The sequence below is a fragment of the Neofelis nebulosa genome, chromosome 16 (assembly GCF_028018385.1).
Source record: "Neofelis nebulosa isolate mNeoNeb1 chromosome 16, mNeoNeb1.pri, whole genome shotgun sequence".
In the NCBI taxonomy this organism is placed as follows: domain Eukaryota; kingdom Metazoa; phylum Chordata; class Mammalia; order Carnivora; family Felidae; genus Neofelis; species Neofelis nebulosa.
Genome location: NC_080797.1, coordinates 33,661,379 through 33,679,469, shown reverse-complemented (window position 1 = coordinate 33,679,469; position 18,091 = coordinate 33,661,379). Strand labels below are relative to the sequence as shown.

The 18,091-nt window shown below is 53.3% G+C and overlaps 1 protein-coding gene and 1 long non-coding RNA gene across 8 annotated transcripts; both read left to right on the top strand.

The window, feature by feature from the left end:
• The first annotated feature begins 1,775 nt into the window (after positions 1–1,775).
• Positions 1,776–14,639, top strand: CD300LG (CD300 molecule like family member g). 7 transcript variants are annotated; one of them, XM_058703286.1, is made up of 8 exons: positions 1,777–1,922; positions 2,834–3,169; positions 5,871–5,972; positions 6,589–6,865; positions 7,559–7,671; positions 10,051–10,142; positions 12,849–12,950; positions 13,436–14,638. In XM_058703286.1, the coding sequence occupies exons 1-8, from the start codon at positions 1,874–1,876 to the stop codon at positions 13,547–13,549; spliced, it is 1,185 nt and encodes a 394-aa protein (XP_058559269.1). In that variant the 5' UTR covers positions 1,777–1,873; the 3' UTR covers positions 13,550–14,638. The 7 variants fall into 7 exon arrangements, with proteins under 7 accessions (XP_058559271.1, XP_058559269.1, XP_058559270.1 ...); XM_058703287.1 differs by having other exon boundaries at positions 1,783–1,922; positions 10,051–10,103; positions 13,436–14,637; XM_058703289.1 differs by having other exon boundaries at positions 1,784–1,922; positions 6,784–6,865; positions 13,436–14,637.
• Positions 14,640–15,229: 590 nt separating this feature from the next.
• On the top strand, positions 15,230–17,372 carry LOC131497213 (uncharacterized). Its single transcript, XR_009254812.1, has 2 exons — positions 15,230–15,905; positions 16,133–17,372. It is a non-coding gene; the product is annotated as an uncharacterized LOC131497213 (long non-coding RNA).
• Positions 17,373–18,091: the final 719 nt, after the last annotated feature.

Below are 18,091 nucleotides of genomic sequence, written 5' to 3'. Positions count from 1 at the left end.
TTTTATTTTATTTATTTATTTTGAGAGCGACAGAGAGAGCAGGGGAGGGGCAGAGAGAGAGAGAGGATCCCAAGCAGGCTCCAATGGGGGGGCTTAAACCCAAGAACCGTGAGATCATGACCTGAGCTGAAATCAGGAGTCCAACGCTTAACCCACTGAGCCACCCAGGCGCTCCAGCCCGTGTTTTTAAAACTGCAAAAATTGATTACCTTTTGTAGTCTGTACATGTGATGGGAGTCAGGTTCCCAGGTCCCTGCCCATTCAATGCCAGCCGTGCCTCCTAGTCATTGTGAAATTAAGACATGTCTCCCCACATTGCCAGAATCACACGCACATACAGTCACGGTTCCTTGAACCACTGAGTTAATGCTTCAAATAAATATTAACCCACCAAGTGAGAAAAATTCCAACTGTACGTGTGGCAGCATATATCCCAAATGTTAACCGTCGTTTTCCAGAGGGAAGGGGAATTACAGGAAACATGCCCATTCTTTTTTACTTTGTTTAACATTTCCCAATAAAATGTTGCTTGCAACCAGTGTGAAGTTTTGCGACCAAGAAACCCCCGACAGAGCTATCTTGAAGAACGATGTGCCAGGGCTCCCTCTAGTGGGCGTGTTTGTTTTTGCTCCTTTAAAGGCGGATTCAATTCTGTGATGAGACATTGTCAATTCACTTTTTTTTTTTTTAATGTTTTCATTTTCTTTTTGAGACAGAGAGAGACAGAGCACGGGCGGGGGAGGGGCAGAGAGAGAGGGAGACACAGAATCCGAAGCAGGCTCCAGGCTCCGAGCTGTCAGCACAGAGCCCGACACGGAGCTCGGGCTCACGGACCGTCAGATCATGACCTGAGCTGAAGTCGGACGTTTAACCGACTGAGCCACCCAAGCGCCCCATTAACTCGCTTTTTTTTTAATGCCAAGATAACGCAGACGGGGAGCCCCGCCTCACAGCGCGGTCTGCAGGTGGCTCCAGGTATCCCGCTCCTCCCAGTCCTTCTGCTTCCCTCAGCCTCTTCCGCATCGCCGCCCGGTGGCCAAAAGCGGTACTGCGTCCTCGGGAGGCGACGCAGAGGGAGGGGCAGTGGGCGCTGCCACCAGGACCCCTAACCTCGGTACCGTTGACCACTTAGTCTGGTAAAGCTTATGGACCTCCTCTCAGAAGAACCGTCTTTTAAACATGTAAGATCACATACATATGCCTAAAAGAAAGCCAATAATATTGAAGTGATTATCAAAGTACTTATAATTGTGTAATATAGTAATAAATGTGTTCCATCAGCGCTTTCAAAAATCAGCTCTGGTGGCAGGCCTAGTAACTCTTTTCCAAGTCCTGAGGGACACATACGGTATTTGGAGCTGTCGGCGACAACTTGATGTGCTCTATCTAGTGTCTGCCTTTTTTTTTTTTTTTTTTTTTTTTTGGTGACAGAGTCACAGGCACTGCTAACACTCACACTAGAAGGAAAAGATAAATCCCTTAAAGGTTAGTAAAAGTCAATGTGCAAGTTTTTCCCATCCAAATTCTTGGACTCCCCGAACGCTACACTCAGACCTTCTGGGGTGCACGGCGGCGGGCACGGTTAAGACCCCTCCCCCTCCCCCCCCCCCAGGGGCACGGGTTTGGGTGAAGCGCCCCGGGGGGCGGGGGTGGGGAGGGAGGGGGACGGTAACCCGCGGGGCTGGCGCTGCACCGAGGGTCAGTAAAGGGAATGGCAGAGGCGCCTCCCCCTGGGCGCGGAGGGGGTGACCGACACGGCCCCTCCCCCCCTTCCGTGTCCTGATCTCGTGCCTCTGGAGGAAGTTAAAGCCCCGCGTGGCCCGGAGAGGAGCTCCCAGTTCCCGCGTGTGCTCCTGCACGTCTAGCGCCCACCATGTGGCCCCTCGTCCTGGTCCTGCTGTGGGGCTGCCTCTTGTTCCCAGGTGAGGGGAGGGGGGAGGGGAGGGAGTATGGTGGAGGGATGCGGGGCTCAGGCCCCAGCTGGCAGGGAGAGGACCTCTTGATCCCACCGTCCCTTTTTGGGACCCAGCCTAGCCGCCCGATCCTTCCAGGTTCAGTCCACCGCACTAGCCCTCAGCCCGCAGAGGTTTGGGGGAGACCGGGGGTGGGGGGGGTGCTGTTTCTTAGAGCCGGGTTTTCTCCCTGCCCTATCCGTTCCAAACCCTCCCTGGTCAGGTGGCCATAAGGGAGGTTTTACCTCTCTCATCTTTCTTTTCCTACTCCACACTCAGCCTGGAGGGAGACCGGATGCCCCCTATGTGGTTGCCATGGTAAACTCTGCAAATATGTCTAGAGCCTCAGCTGGTGAGACATAAAGAAGTATCCGGTCTCATCACTTCACAGCCGTCTTATTATTTTTTTTTTTTTTTAACTTTTTAACATCAAGTATCAGGACGCATCTTGTCCCCGGTGACAATTGTTCGAGTGACGATGCTTTTTCTTAGTGGTATATAAAATTATGGTGTCTCTTCTATGCGACAGCGTCTTAATTTCAATGAAATAGGACGGTATCATCATCATCACCTATAGATGAGAAAACCCAGATGGCCAGGGAGGTCAAGCAACTTCCCCCAAGGTCGCACAGCTACTAAATGGCAGTGCCGGGATTCAGACTCTGGGCTGTGTGAATCTAGAACTTCCCCCATCACCATCCTTCAGTACCCCCAGTTTAGGGGACCAGCAACAGCCCTGTCCTAATATCCCTTGGCGGGGAAGGGACTACCAGCTCTTAGAGGGCAGCCGCAGGAGGGAGTGAGAGAGGAGGCGTCTTGTGGTCTTGACCCTGGTACTTGCATCCAAGGGATTCCGACCTCCATCCCTGCTCTGGCTGCAGGTTGTGGAGCCCTGGTGGGCCCCAAGGAGATCAGCGGATTTGAAGGTGACACCGTGTCCCTGCAGTGCACCTACAGGGAGGAGCTGAGGAAGCACAAGAAATACTGGTGCAAGGAGAGTGGGTTCTTTATCTCCCGCTGCTCCAGCACCGTCTACGCGGGGGACGACGGCCAGGAGAGGACGGAGGGCAGGGTGTCCCTCCAAGACAACCCCCAGGAGCTCACACTCAAAGTGACCCTGAGGAAACTCACCCTGCAGGATGCCGGGAAGTACTTCTGTGGGGTCTCAAAACTGGGCCGAGATGAATCTTTCCTGGTCTCTCTGCTGGTCTTTCCAGGTAACAAATGTCTCTCCTTCCCCGGATGGGGCATGGGTGATATGGAGGGGAAGAGGGACAGGTGGGCAGCTGATTGGTGCTGGACCCGGTTCCCCATCACCAAAGGGTGGAGTGCTCGCATAACTTCATCAGGGTGGGGCGCGGGCTGGGGTGGGGGTGGGGAAGGGCGGGTCTCAGGGACTCGGTGAGGTGGCACCAGGGTGGCGTGAGCCTCAGTGGCTGTTTCACAAGGTCACATCTCGCAGATCCGTCAAACTCTGTGCTCGGTGCCTTTCCTTTTTGCCCAGATGTGGGAGAGAGATTGCGATGGGCTGGGGTGGGGGGGGTGGTGGGGAACAAGGTGAACGTCCCACAGAATAAAAAAGCCTCCCTCCTCGGAGTCAGAGATATTCCTGAGGATTCCGCAGGCAGGACCCACCATCGTGCATCCCAGACCCACTCCACCGCACTGCCAAGCCATGGCCACACGGGCCTCGCCTGGCTTGTGGCCCCAGCTCTTCCTTCTTGCTTCTCTTCCCCAGATCTTGAAGTCCCAAAGTCAAGTGTGAGGAGGGCCTGGGAACCAGCCTCAGAGGAGCTCGTTGAGGTCAGGGACACTAGGGGACTGAAGCTGGAGTCATGGGGCTCTGGCTGGGGACTGAGCATTTCTCTGGATGCCCAGAATCCTACCTGGCTCTGCAGAGCTGAGAAGAAAGAAGTGAGAGAGGACCCAGGGAGGTGGGCAGCCCCCGTCCACTAGCCAGTGAGGGTGAGGCAGGTCTTTGCATCTTGTTTGACAGATCGGGGGGCTGAGACTGCAGAGATGGAATGATTTGCCCAAGGTCTCATGGCAGGGAGTGGTGGAACCAGGATTCCAATCCAGATTTTTGCTGGCTTTGGTGTCTCCTCTTGCCCTGTCCTGGCCCCATAGCTGAGCCCCATCCCATCCCCGGCCCCATCCCCACTGCCAGATCCCCGACATCCATGGGTCTTTATTTTCATTCAAGGAAATAGAAATGCGCTCACGAAATAATAACAGCAGCACCCAACCACATTGAACCTGTTCTCCATGATTTACAAGATTCTCTGATTTCTTCTGATTTTCATTGGTATTCAGACCTCATTCTTACCTAGTGGTGGTCAATTTTATCTGTACTTGGGCTCTCTATTTTCAGTTTTTACCTCACTTGTAAATATTCATTTGTGTATGATGTATGCATTATTATGTTACCCTGTGTCAGACGTTGTTAACCTTTCTCTGATAACATTTGGGATATAGAACATAAAGAAGATTGACGGCCGTGGCATGCTGGTGAATGACAACCGGCTGCAGAAGCTCTGATTTGCAATGTTTGCCAGTTTCTGTGGTTTAAATGCCCCTGCCCTTGCCAATTTCCAGCCACCAATAGTTTAACAACCAGCTCACAAAATTCCTGAAAAGGTGGACAGTCCACTCTCCCGGGTCAGTGTGAGCTGTCTCCAGTGCACCACCGAGTACGGTAAAAGATTAGAATTTCTAGAAAGGTCAGAACAAGACAAGAACCCGCTCTCATTTCTTTTGTTCACCATTGCCTGGAGGCTCGAGGCAATGAAATGTGACAAGATAAAGAAGTATAAATATTGGAAAGGAAGAGATAAATAGTCTCTATTTGCCGAAGGTCGGAGAAAGCTTGACCTTGTGTTAGAATAGAGAATGGTGGGGAAAGGGAGTGAGTGAGTCCGGGATGGCTTTCCAGCACAGAGGTGACTGAGGGTCACTGGGGAGTCAGGGAGCTCGGCGGCTGCCGGGGGATCGGCCACACCACGTTTCTGCCCACTGTGCTGGCAGAAGCTAGGCATTTTGTTCTTGAGGGGTCCTAGCCTCGCAGGGAGTCCCAGGAAACTACGTGTTGCAACATAATTGGGCGCAGGGTACTGTGGCTACACAGGAAGAAGGGACTTGCTCCTTCTGGGGAAGGCGTGGTGGAGGAGGGGAGGACAGAAAGAAGGTGGTTTAGGCCAAGATGGAGAGGAGAGGCAGGGGACACGCAAGGCATAGAGGCGGGCGGGACACCCTTAATTAGGCACAGAGGGCAAATAGTGGTGTGGCTGGTATACCAGATGGCAAAGACATAAAGCCAACATAGCGAGCGGAGATCTGAGTTTTAATGCTTATTTATTTTTTTGAGTGAGAGCGCAGGCAGGGGAGGGGCAGAGAGAGAGGGGGACAGAGGATCCGAAGGGGGCTCTGTGCTGACCACAGAGAGCCCCCAGTGGAGCTTGAACTCCTAAACCGTGAGGTCATGACCTGAGCCGAAGTCAGCCGATCAGCTGATCAACAGACTGAGCCACCCAGGCGCCCCAGGGTCTGAGTTTCAAAGACTTTGAAAGGCATGTGGCAAAGCTTGAGCTTCCGCTTATCGGCAATGAGGGGGCCATTAACTGCTCTAAAGCAAGAAGTGATGGGATCCGGTATATTTCTAGAGACAAAACCCGTATTGGTGCAAAGCGTGCCTTGGAAAGGGCAGGCTGGTGGGCAGCTGGGGACAAGGGAAGCCGAGGGTCTGAGCTGAGTGGGAGGCCAGAATCAGCTAGAATCTACCACCCATGGGGCTGAGGGGAGACTGCGAAGGCTGTGAACCGAGGCGGGGGCGGGAAAGCCACTGGCTGCAACCGAGGCAGGAAATCTGGCCCGGAGCAGTGATCCTGGCCTCCCCTGAGACCAGCCTCTCCCTTTCCCTAGGTCCCTGCTGCCCTCCCTCCCCCACTCCCTCCTTCCAGCCTCTTGCTACCAGGAGCCTCCAGCCCCAGGCAAAAGCTTGGCAAACTTCGCTCCCAGAATTGAGTGAGTGAATGGTTTTTCTGTCTCTCCTCCATTCCTCTCTAAAGAAACACCCCGGGAGTGCCTGACCTGGTGCCAGGCACTGCCCTTTATGGGCCCCCAGAGCCTGGGAGCTGTACTGTCCGTGGAGGAATCAGGGACTCAGCGGGGTTAGTTCAGGTGAGAAGCAGTACAGCCTGACCCCTGGACCTGTCCCTGTCGCCCTGCCCTGTGGACCCCGTGGCTGCTGAGGGAGGTCAAGGCCTGCAGAGGTATAGGTGATGAGGGTGGGCCTGTGATGGTGACATGAGGTGAGGGTAGAGGTGATAACTGGCCAGGACCGTAGGGGGAGGGCGGGAGGGCGCCTGTGTACTGAGTGGTCATTGGATAGGTCACAGAGGTAGGGGCGGGGTGTGATCACACAGGCACCAAAAGGGGCTGAAAACCACACGGGTGTGGGGTGTGCTTGAGATAAGGCCTGCTTGCTCAGATGGCTTCGTCTAGGACACCCGGGGTGTCCTTTAGCTGGGATTGTTCTGAGAAGTTGGTCCTGCGTCCAGGGATCGAGGGTCAGAGGTCTGGGAAACGCTGGGATTCGAGGATCAGAGGAGGTGCTGAGGCATTGCTTTTGGACTTGTAGCTTCTCCTGGTCTCCACCAAACAGTCACCACAGCCACGTGGGGGAAGACAGGGGCCGAGGCCTCTCCATTCCCAGGGACCACTCCGTCCGGGCCCACAGGAACCACCCCGTCCAGGCCCACAGGAACCACCCTGTACGCAGGAACCTCTCCATATGCAGGCACCTCTCCTCACGAAGCAACCTCTCCTCATGCAGGGACCCTCCGCCCATCCACACAGCCGGAGCCCACCTCGACGGAGGACACTCGTCCGGCCCCCAGCAGGACCTCCCTGTCCAGGTGAGCCCCAGGCGACCAAGGTCACCTTTCAGGCCATCCTCAAAGCATAAGGTATCTTTGAGCAAGTGAGGTCCTTGCACTTCCCCCAGGCCAACACAGCCTCCTGTCACAGTGCGGAGGGCAGACGCAGCCCCCAGCCCCCTCAGCAGGGCCCTTGAGCAGTGAACGACCTACACTGCCGAGCCAGCAGCCCTGCTGCTGTGGACACACAGACCCCCCCCCCCCCCCAGGTGAAGGGTCCACCGTGGTCCCAGTCCCCACCTTTCTCCCTGCCTCAGCCTAAGAGGCAGCCACCCCAGTTTTGCCTGCATACTTTGCACTTGGCCCTGGGCCAAGCATGAAAACATGGAACCTTACCCCCCAAAATTGGTTTTTTTTCTTACCCAAATGGAGTCCCAGCCTGAAGGATTGGTTCTTGGGGGTTATATGTCATTGCGTTCAGTTACTGACTGAGGCTTCCTGCCTGACTGCCTGGACTGCCAAGTCCAGACCTAGCTGAAAGTGTTTCCTGGGGTTGGTAGTGGGGGCGGGGGTCCCTTCCACTGGGACCAGACGCTGCGGTCCCTGGTGCCCTCTGATCTCCTCGGGAAAGTCAAAGGACATGGCTGGGAAGCAGACTAAGAATGCCACGGTGCACGGCATGCCACTGACATCTGGTGACAGCTGCTGGGCTCCTCCCCGCCTCACCCACAGGGTCTCCATCCCAATGGTCCGCATCTTGGCCCCCGTCCTGGTGCTGCTGTCCCTTCTTCTGGCTGCGGGCCTGGCTGCCCTCGGCAGCTATCTTCTCCGCTGGAGGAAGGAAGGTGAGCAAAAGTAGGGAGGAGAGGATGGGAGGCCAAGGACCTCACTGAGACCTGCAGTCCCCCCACCATTGCAGGGACACCTTATGGGTCAGTGTTTCCCTCTGAGATTTGGACATCAGGAGCCCCGCCCTTCCCTTCAGAGGGAGCCCCAGGTCAGTCAACGTTAGGAAAAAGCAATTCAGATGTGGGAATGGGAGAATGGGAGCTCTTGGCTTGCTCCCATCTGTCCGAACTCATCAGTCACTTCTGTCCCTACCGATCCCAGCAAAGCCACGTCCAGCCTCCGCAGATCTAGCTCCCTGTGTGACTGCTGTGGGGGTGGGGTGGGGCGAAGGAGGGCTAGGAGACTAAGCACTTGACCAGGATGGACCCTGCCTCGGGGTCTTGAGACGTGCTCAGCTCCCGTCAAGGCGTGGCTTCAAATCCCAGCTCTGCTACTTTTTATCTGTGTGACCTTGGGGAAGTCACCTAACTTCCCTGAGCCACAGCTTTTTCAGATCACAGACAGAGAATACAGCAGAAATAGAATACAAGCCACACATGAAGTCTCAACTTCTCGAATCGTTAACATGAAAAAAAAGTAAAAAGAAAGTGGAGCTGTTCATTTTAATCATATACGTGATATTTCCAAAACGTTACCCTTTCAACGTGGAATCAGTATAAAAAGCTTAGTGATACATATTCCACATTCTACATTTTTTTCTAAAATTTTTTTTTTCAACGTTTTTTATTTATTTCTGGGACAGAGAGAGACAGAGCATGAACAGGGGAGGGGCAGAGAGAGAGGGAGACACAGAGTCGGAAACAGGCTCCAGGCTCCGAGCCGTCAGCCCAGAGCCTGACGCGGGGCTCGAACTCACGGACCGCGAGATCGTGACCTGGCTGAAGTCGGACGCTTAACCGACTGCGCCACCCAGGCGCCCCTCTACATTTTTTTCATATGGAGTCTTCAAAACCCGGAATAATTCAGAGTAGTCATGCCTGCATGATTGCGGCCGTCGCGGCTCGTGGCTCCTTTGATGAACAGCACAGTGTAAGAGGGTTGGCTGAAATGACGGTCACAGGAGCTGCTATGTGCCTTATGTCGCTTCTGTCGCTTCTATTGCTTTTATCCCCTTTAATGCTCTCAATACTGTGGCATTAGAAACTTACTACAAGTGCCCCCGTTTTACAGGGGAAGAAACTAAGGCAGGGTGGTTACTCAGCTTGCCCCGAGTTTGCACAGCCAGGAAACGGTGGAGCCAGGAAGAAGGGTGCCAGAGCCCTTTGCAAATGAGCAATGTTGTCCTAGTGCAGGTGGCCATGGGGGGGATCCTGGCCATGGGAGGCGGGGAGGGGGGGATCCTGGGCCTGCCTCCTACTTCTTCCTGTGTGGCCCCCAGGAAGAAATGTTGGCTTTGCCCATGTCCCCAGGTCACCGCAGAGGAGTCAGGGAGAGCACACAGAGTGGGAGCATTCCTGATCAAGAGCTCAGAACTTCTTGGGGCGCCTGGGTGGCTCAGTCGGTTAAGCGTCCGACTTCAGCTCAGGTCACGATCTCGCGGTCCGTGAGTTCGAGCCCCGCATCAGGCTCTGGGCTGATGGCTCAGAGCCTGGAGCCTGTTTCCGATTCTGTGTCTCCCTCTCTCTCTGCCCCTCCCCCGTTCATGCTCTGTCTCTCTCTGTCTCAAAAATAAATAAACGTTAAAAAAAAAAAATTAAAAAAAAAAAAAAAGAGCTCAGAACTTCTTAGCACCTTGCCTCTCAAATTGTGGTCCCCAGCTAGCAGCAGTGACATCCCCTGGTAGCCTGTTAAAAGATTCTCAGGCCCCGAGGTGCCTGAGTGGCTCAGTCGGTTGAGCGTCCCACTTCGGCTCAGGTCATGATCTCACAGTCTGTGAGTTTGAGCCCCGAGTCAGGCTCTGTGCTGACCGCTCAGAGCTTGGAACCTGCCTCAGATTCTGTGTCTCCCTCTCTCTCTGCCCCTCCCCTGCTCGTGCTCTGTCTCTCTCTGTGTCAAAATAAATAAAAACATTAAAAAAAAAATTTTTTTTTAAATAAAAAAAAAAGACTCTCAGGCCCCACCTCCAACCTGCTGAATGGGAGTGGGCATTTTTATAAAATGTCCCGGGATCCTGTATGCACACTGAGGTTTAAAAGCAATGACCTTAGCCCATGGAATTACTTCCCCAGCCAGTTTCCGGCCCACACAAGGGGATGTCCATGGACTGATCCCAAAAGGCTGGATCCGTGCTGAGGCACCGAGCTGGAAGGAGCTTCTCTGCACAGCCTGTCTGCCTGCTTCCTGTAGGGAAGGCCCTGCTCTAAAGTACAGGGGGGTCAGTCCACCTCTGTGGGAGCCGGTGCAGGCTTCAGGGTATTCCTGCTGGTCTCTTTCAGCTCAACTGGCCACAGAGACACAGAGGAACGAGAAGGTCCACCTCTCACACTTGGTAAGGAAGGCAGCTGGCCCAAACTCGGATCCCTGTGGGGTAGGACATCAGGATTCCCGGCCCTGCCTCTGCGTCTCCCTACCCGGTTGCCCATGACCGTCCTCCAGGCAAGGCTTGCATTCCATCTCTGGGGAGTCTGAGTGAGCCCCAAAACCAGGTGCAAGCCACAGAGTGCCCCTCCTCACCCTGACTTCCCAGCGGGTACCAGGCAGGGGTCTTTCCCGGGGACCCAGCGCCCTCTTCCCCTCCCCCTCTTAGAACCAGACATTGTCAGAGCAGGATCCAGAGGAGTCTTTGGGAGGGCTGCAGAACCACGGGCTCAGGACACAGAAGCCACACCTGCCTCACCCAGCCCCCCACCCCTCCCTGGGCTGTTTACTGAGATGCCTCCACTCCATTCTCTTAAACATGGGGGCAGGAAAGGGGGGCCGCCATTGCCTTCTTTCCTGGCGCCAGCAAGGACAAAAGACTCAGGCCTGACCCCCCCCCCCCGGGAGGGGCTGGGGCAGGAATGGGGTACTGGGCTTTGGCTTAGGAAGCAGCTGCTGTTGTCTCAGGAAGCTCGACAAGGCCAGAGATGGCAGACAGAAATGAGAGAAAGGTCATGGACAAGGATGGGAGGGGGGCTGCCAGAGCCCCGCCTCCTGGCTATGCCTCCTGGGGTGCACCTTGCCTTCTAGAAGAGGGGCGGGGCAGGAGGGAGAACTGCTGGGGAGGCCAGGGTGCCTGCACCAGCCCCCTGTGCCCACACGGGGGAAAGGCTGCATGGGACTCTTCCGGCTCAAGTGGGAGGAGACAGGAAAGGGCACAGGGCCGAGAGGCTGGTGGGTGGCTGGGGGACCCTTGTCGAGGGAAGGATGAGACAAGGTCTGCCGAGAGGGTCCGAGGCAAGAACCTGTGAACATGACCAATTGAGAGCTTTTGGTTTTCTTTGGTTTATTTCCCTTTTGGCTTCTTTGCAGTTTTTCTGGCAGAGTCTGAAGGTGGAATTTAAAGGGCTTGGGGTTTTCTTCACCCACATTCAAGTCAAAGAGGGAAGGGGACGCTCTGCCGGCTCTGCCAAAGAGCCCCAGGGGTGTGTAAAACTCAGAGGGAAGTAGGAGGGGTCAGACCAGCATTTCCGCTGCCCAGAGAGCTATTGCAAGAGGTTCCCATCCCGAGAGGGCAGTGCTGGGCTGCGATCAGGACTCGACTCCCACTTCCCAAGGCTTCCCTGATTCCCTGCTATTTTTCTAGCGCCTGGACCAGGAGGCTCTCCTATGTAGCTTGTATGTTCAACCACACAGAAAACGTCTCCACACTTGCTGGAGCGGGCCTGTGGCCCATGGCGTGGGCAGAGGGACCAATGAGGGACCCGCCCTGGACGTCAGGTGGTGGTCCTGGCTACTGCCTGCATGCATGTGTGGTTTGGTCTCTGCTCCATGAGGCTCTTTCCTCAAATTCAGTCACCCTTGAATAGGTGACACTGGCGTGGCTGCTGGTGGTCAGCGGTCAGCAGTGGCTGGGTTTGGGCCAAATCACAAAGCTATAAATATGGGGTTAATGGAGAATGGATATGACAACGGGAGTCCTCTGATCGAGCCCCAGTTATGCCGGGTCCTCACCGTAGGCAAGGCCGGGAGAGACCAGGGCCATGAGTGACAGGATTTGTGACTTCTCCTTCCCCTTCCCCTGTTCCCTTGTCCCCTCATGTCCCCAGTCCTAGCCTGCCTGAGAAATTGTGCTCTGATTTTCACCTTGTCCTGTGAGCCTGGATGTGTCACCAGAGACGGCTCAAACGTCCGCCTCTGTCTCCATCCCCTGCCGCTAGGGCGGTGATAACAACAGGGGGAAGGGGGCAGTTAGGAGACAAGGGACATGGAAACAAGAAGTGTGAGTCACGCCCTGCCAGGTCAGCAGGCAGGCAGCGTGGTATAGGAAAAGAACTGGGGTCTGAGGTCACATGGTCATGAGTACAATTCCCAGCTCAGCTACTCAGCAGCTGTGTGACATCTGGCAAGTTACATCACCTCTCTGAGCCTCAGTGTCATTGGGTTGTGGTGAGGCACAAGTGAAGTGAGACACTCAGAAAACGGGGGTTTCTTTCTTTGTCTTTAGTGCCCACTGGGCCACGGGACTTACTGGCTGGGACACCTAAGGGCAGCTATGCCCTTGGGAGACTTGGCTGGGGGAAATGGGGGAGGGGCTGGCATTCCTGACCTGGGGACCTGTGGGGACCGCCAGGCCTGGTCACAGGATGACTCCTACTCATTCGGCCTTGGTTTCCTTATCTGATCAAGGAGGGGGTGCTCAGACTTAACGATTTGTAAAGAAGTTCTCCTTTGCGGTTTGTTAATCGGTGAACCTTTGAGGTATTGACATTTGCTCCCCCCGCCCCTCCCCCCACCAGGGCCTGCGGAGAACCTTGAGCCTGTACATTCTTTCTGCCTCAAGGATAGAAATAACAATAATAAAAACAAAATCGTTCCAGGAGTTCCCAGGTGTTGAGCTGTAAAACACTACCATGAATAGTCATTACAACCCCGAGGGAAGAAAAATTCTTATCCCCATTTTACAGCTGAGGAAACTGAGCCTCAGAGAGGTTAGGAGGCTTGCCCAAGGTCACTCTGAGATGTAGGAAACAGGACGGAAGGACTCTGACTCTACGCCTGTGTTCTCCACCCCCCCCCCTTGTTTCCCTCCTCTCGCTGTGGTGGGGGAACATCACCCCTGCCAAGAATGGACTGTTCTGAGTCTCTGTTTCAGTCGCTGGACTACGCCGTGATCAACCTTGCCGGGCCCCTTGGGCCTCGAGCCAGCCCAGAGCCCTCCGTCAACCCCTGCACAGAAATCCGGGGCCTCAGCCAGGTGTGAACAGAGGGCACTGGGGGTCTGGAGCCACCCAGTCGGGCTCCTCTCTGACAATGCGGGGAAATTGGTGGGTGGAGGGGGGACGCTTTCTTCGGCATCCGCTCCCTGAACACTGCCCCCTGCATCCACCCACCTACCCCATCATAACTCAGGACTTTTCATTCAGAACTCAGGACTCTTGACCTTACATCCTCTTTTCCCCCCTATCCAGAAAGTTCTTGAATAGCTTGTTGGTAGTCACAGTTGCAAGAGCTCTGGGCTGCCAGGGGCTATGAAGATGCTCTCCCAAGGGGTGGATGTTTGGGAGGAGGTGAGGGGCATGAATCAAAGCCTGAGAGGTCTGGGGAGAACTTGTCAGTCTCTGCCCCTTAGATAGAGGCCCAGAACTGTGGAAAAGGCTAGGGTCAACCCCGCAGGCACCTGGGCCACCCCCCCGCCCCAGCTGGACTCTGCTTTTCATTGCCTGACCGTTGTCTTTACAGACTTCAGAGGAGGAAGAAGTCTATTTCCAGGACCAAGAGGGGGACATGATCCCAGGGCCTCCCCTCCACATGTCTGGGGAGGAGCTCGGCTTCTCGAAGTTCATCTCAGTGTAGCGGCAAAAATGCTTAGGGGGGATCTGAATGGCTGGCTATGCGCTAACCCGGATAAGTTTCCTGCTACAGTTTTCAGAGTTCACCTGCCAGGCTCTGGGGCTGTCCCCTGACCCTTTCCAGGCTCTCCTCCTTCGTGCCCCAGCCCGACTGGAAGTTTTTGTCAGCCCTGGAGCCTGCAGTGGGGGGTCTCACAGTCCCAGCGGGAGCCTGGGACCTGCCCAGTATGTTCACATGCTGGCCTAATCGTGCAGCCGAGGAACTTACAGCCCGTGGAGCTCGCCAGAGCCGGGCCCAGCTCCGGAGATCTGGTCTGACTTTGTATCTGTTGCAAGAAATCCCCTGGGCCTGGGCGCCCAACAACAGCCACCCCCTCCAGACCTCACCATCTTCTCTCTTCCTTCCTGACTCAGCACCACTGTCTCCTGCATGAGTGAGAAAAAAATCTTGCTGGGGACAGACGGGGTTCTGATTTTCGAAATGTGCCTATAAACCACCTGCACCGCCGTCCTTCAGGAGGCTGGTTAAACATGTGATTCCCTGGGGGTGCCTGGGTGGCTCAGGCGGTTAAGCATCTGACTCTTGATTTCAGCTCAGGTCATGATCCCAGGGTGGTGGGGGCGTTGAGTGTGGAGCCTGCTTGGGATTGTCTCTCTCTCTCTCTCTCTCTCTCTCTCTTTCTCTCTCTCTCTCTCTCCCTCTGCCCCCCCAATAAAATTTTTAATTTAATTTAATTTAATTTAATTTAAAAATATGATTCCGGGGACCTACTATGGGCTGGGCTCACAACCCTGCCTTTCTAACAAGTGTCTGGTGACTCTAATACTTGAGTTTGAGAACCAGTGGGCCTGTTAAATTTTCGGGTTCATCCAGCTTAGAGTCTATATTCGGTGTCTGGGGACTCCCACCTGCACCCCCGCACACACACACACACAAAGGCTGCTATGTCCACAAGAGGTGAGTTCAGGGCTGGCAGGGACGGTTGCCTTTCCCAGATCCCCACCCAGACATGCATCCCAGCTTTGGAAGTAGGATGGAGAAAAGTTTGGCTCCTTCCTTGTCTGGAAAGGGTTAATTGCCTATGGATTGGGGCTGGGGGCGGGGTGGGGGGGGGTGGGGGCGGGGGGGGGGGTGGAGGTAGGAAACCACAGGGTGCAGGTGGGTTCTGAAAGGCAGGAAGGAGAGGACTGGACAGGAACCTTAGAGGAACCTGAACGTGACCCTGAGTCTGGATCCCTGGGGAGGGGACAGGGGTGGGGGTAGAATACCAGAACTGCTATATTTTCTTTTTCCACTTTCTTTAAAAAATGAAATGAGGGATTGCTCAGTATAGATAAGTTAGAAAGACAGAAGGGGAGGAGAAAAAACAGGTCGCCCAGATTCATTACTGCCGGAGACCATCATTGCTGCATTTCGTTGGATTTCCTTCCAGTTTTTTTTTTTTTTTCTCCACATCATTTGCTGTTGTTCTCTTACAGACTCTTTTGGATATACAACTTTATAGCCTGCTTGTCATGTCCCACTTAATTCTTTTTTTAAAAAGATTTTTCGTCGGGCTCTGTGCTGACAGCTCAGAGCCTGGAGCCTGTTTCAGATTCTGTGTCTCTCTCTCTCTGACCCTCCCCCATTCATGCTCTGTCTCTCTCTGTCTCAAAAATAAATAAATGTTAAAAAAAAAACAAAACATTAAAAAAAAAAAAAAGATTTTTATTTTTACATAATCTCGACACCCAACCTGGAGCTCGAACTCACAACCCCAAGATCGAGAGTCGCAGGCTCCAGTGACTGAGCCGGCCAAGGCACCCCAGGAGAGATTTTTCTAAGTTCCTCCAGGAGGCGGTGGCTCATAGGCTAAGAGAAAACAGAAGCAGAGAAGGTAGAAGGGGTCGTGAAGAGCTTTCAGGCACCTCCAGACCAGGAGACACGTGCTCTCCACCTGCAGCACTTTGCAGAAGTGACAGGCACCCAGCGCTACAGCAGGGGGAGGCATCATGGGGCTCGATCTGAGCGTGAGGCCCCCGAGCCTAGCGCCAGAGCAGGAGGTCTACTCCTCTTGAATGGATCACATGGGCTTATCCCTTTTTTTATTAAGTTTATTTATTTATTTATTTTGAGAGGGAGAGAGAGAAACCTAAGCAGGCTCTGCAATGTCAGCGCAGAGCTTGATGCGGGGCTCGAACCCACGAACCGCGAGATCATGACCTGAGCCGAAGTCGGACGCTTTACCGACTGAGCCACCCAGGCGCCCCCCGAAACAAATGTTTTTCATAAAAATAAAAAGAGATGTTGAAAGCAGACATTCTTGCCTTGTCCCTGATCTTAAGGGGAAGGTACTCAGTCTCACCAAAAGTATGATATTGTCTATAGGGTTTTCATCTTTTTTTTTTTAATTTTTTTTTTAATGTTTATTTATTTTTGAGACAGAGCATGAACAGGGGAGGGGCAGAGAGAGAGGGAGACACAGAATCTGAAACAGGCCCCAGGCTCTGAGCTGTCAGCACAGAGCCCGACGCGGGGCTCGAACTCACGGACCGTGAGATCATGACCTGAGCCGAAGTCGGACGCTTAACCGACCAAGCCACCCAGGCGCCCCGGGTTTTCATCTTTTATCAGGTTGGGAAGATTCCCTTCTGTTTCTAGTTTACTGAGAATTTTGTTTGTTTGTTTGTTTTTTAATGAGAAATAAATATTTTGTCAATGATTTTTCTGCAGCTATTGAGATGATCATATGTTCTTTTAGTCAAAAAACAGAGTCAAAGACTCTGTTCTTTGACTTTCTAATGTTAAACCAGCATTGTGTCCTTGGTGTTACTTTAGCCATGAAGAATATTGGCTGGTAGTTTTATTTTGTGGTTAAGCACTCTGTCTGGGTTTGGTATCAGTGTAAGCTGGGAAATATTACCTCCTTTTCAAGTCTCTGGCAGAATTTGTGTAAATTACTAATAGTTCTTCTTTATACACTTGGTAGAATTCAGCAGGAAGGCATGTGAGCCTAGAGTTTTCTTTGTGAAACGGCACAAACTAGACATTGTTGTTGTTGTTTTAAATGTTTATCTATTTTTGAGAGAGAGAGAGAGAGAGAGAGAAGGGGTGGGGCAGAGAGAGGGGGACAGAGGATCTGAAGCGGGCTCTCTGCTGTCAGCACAGAGCCCAATTTGGGGCTCAAACCCATGAACTGCAAGATAATGACCTAAGCCAAAGTCGGACACTTAACTGAGCCACCCAGGCGCCCCTAAACATGTCATTAATTGCTATTTTACATGGATGACACTGGCTTAGATTCTTGCGTTTCAATTTTTCTTTTTTTTTTTTTTTAATGTTTATTTATTTTTGAGAGAGAGAGACACAGAGCACCAGCGGGAGAGGGGCAGAGAGAGAGGGAGACACAGAATCTGAAGCAGGTTCCAGGCTCTGAGCTGTCAGCACAGAGCCCAACGCGGGGCTCGAACCCACCAACCGCCGATAATGACCTGAGCCGAAGTCAGACGCTCAACCAACTAAGCCACCCAGGCGCCCCTTGAAAATATATTTAAAAAAAAAAAAAAAAGCAGCACACTGGTCCTTTGTTCACCACTCTGCCTGAACTAGATTCCAATTCCCATTTTCCAGGCACTGTGTAAGTCCTTTCGATCTTTGTAGGACTCCGGGGAAGGGAGGAAGCCCTCCAAAACAGGAGTGAGATTTCATTTCTTTCTACTCTGATGAGCAGAGACTCAGGGAAAAATAAGATTCAAGTTAGAAAGAAAAGGAAGTATTTCTTACGTTGGCACATAAGATAAAATTCACAATCACTGCGTCGGAATAAAATAGAATTCTTAAACTTAAATCTGTTCGGCTTAATCGTAAACTTTCCGCTTTGTTCTTAATTTCCTCATATCGTCACAGATGAGATGGTCCGCAGACCGGTGCCTGGGCGCCTCTGCCGCACGTTATGAGGGCAGGTTTCTGGGGAGCTGCAGAAAGGGGAAGATGTGTTTCTGGAAGGAAGACGAAGCCCCGAAAAAGATGGGTGGGGTGGGGGCTTTAAACGCTTAGGTAATTTGTGAAATTGTCCGGCACCGTGCCAACGTGCGCGGAGATGAAAAAAGAGGGAAAGAAATCGAAGCGACCTCCAGATGCTGCCGACACGGCCCTTCCCCCTTCCTGGGCAGGGATGATGGTCAGAGGGGCACATTCACGCCTCACGCCTGCCACATCTGGTCCCCACGGTGCACCGTGGCTCCAGCATGGTCTTTCCCAAAGACGTTTGGCTGCTCCCGTGAACTGGACTCCCGCCACGAAAGAGATGTCCTTGGGTAAGCGGGTTCAGAGGACTGCTGTAATCATCGGTTTTGTCTTCTGGCAACCCTCCAGAAGGTTGACCCCTCGGGGTCAGCCTCGTTTTCCGAGAGCTTTTCTCCCTGGGCCTTAGCATACAATAATTTTCTGATTTACCTGCCGAGAGTCCTTGAAAATGGCTATCCACCTGTGATTTCATGACTATTACAGTCATTATTGAAATTACTAAGTACTTCGAAACGTCCCTGTAGCGGACGGGGCCCATCC

Excerpts from the sequence above, each read along its gene's own strand:
- CD300LG (XM_058703286.1), top strand. The coding sequence starts at position 1,874 with ATGTGGCCCCTCGTCCTGGTCCTGCTGTGGGGCTGCCTCTTGTTCCCA. Across the intron at positions 7,672-10,050 it reads TCTCCGCTGGAGGAAGGAAG|CTCAACTGGCCACAGAGACA; the intron begins GTGAGCAAAAGT and ends GGTCTCTTTCAG. Across the intron at positions 10,143-12,848 it reads CAAACTCGGATCCCTGTGGG|TCGCTGGACTACGCCGTGAT; the intron begins GTAGGACATCAG and ends TCTCTGTTTCAG.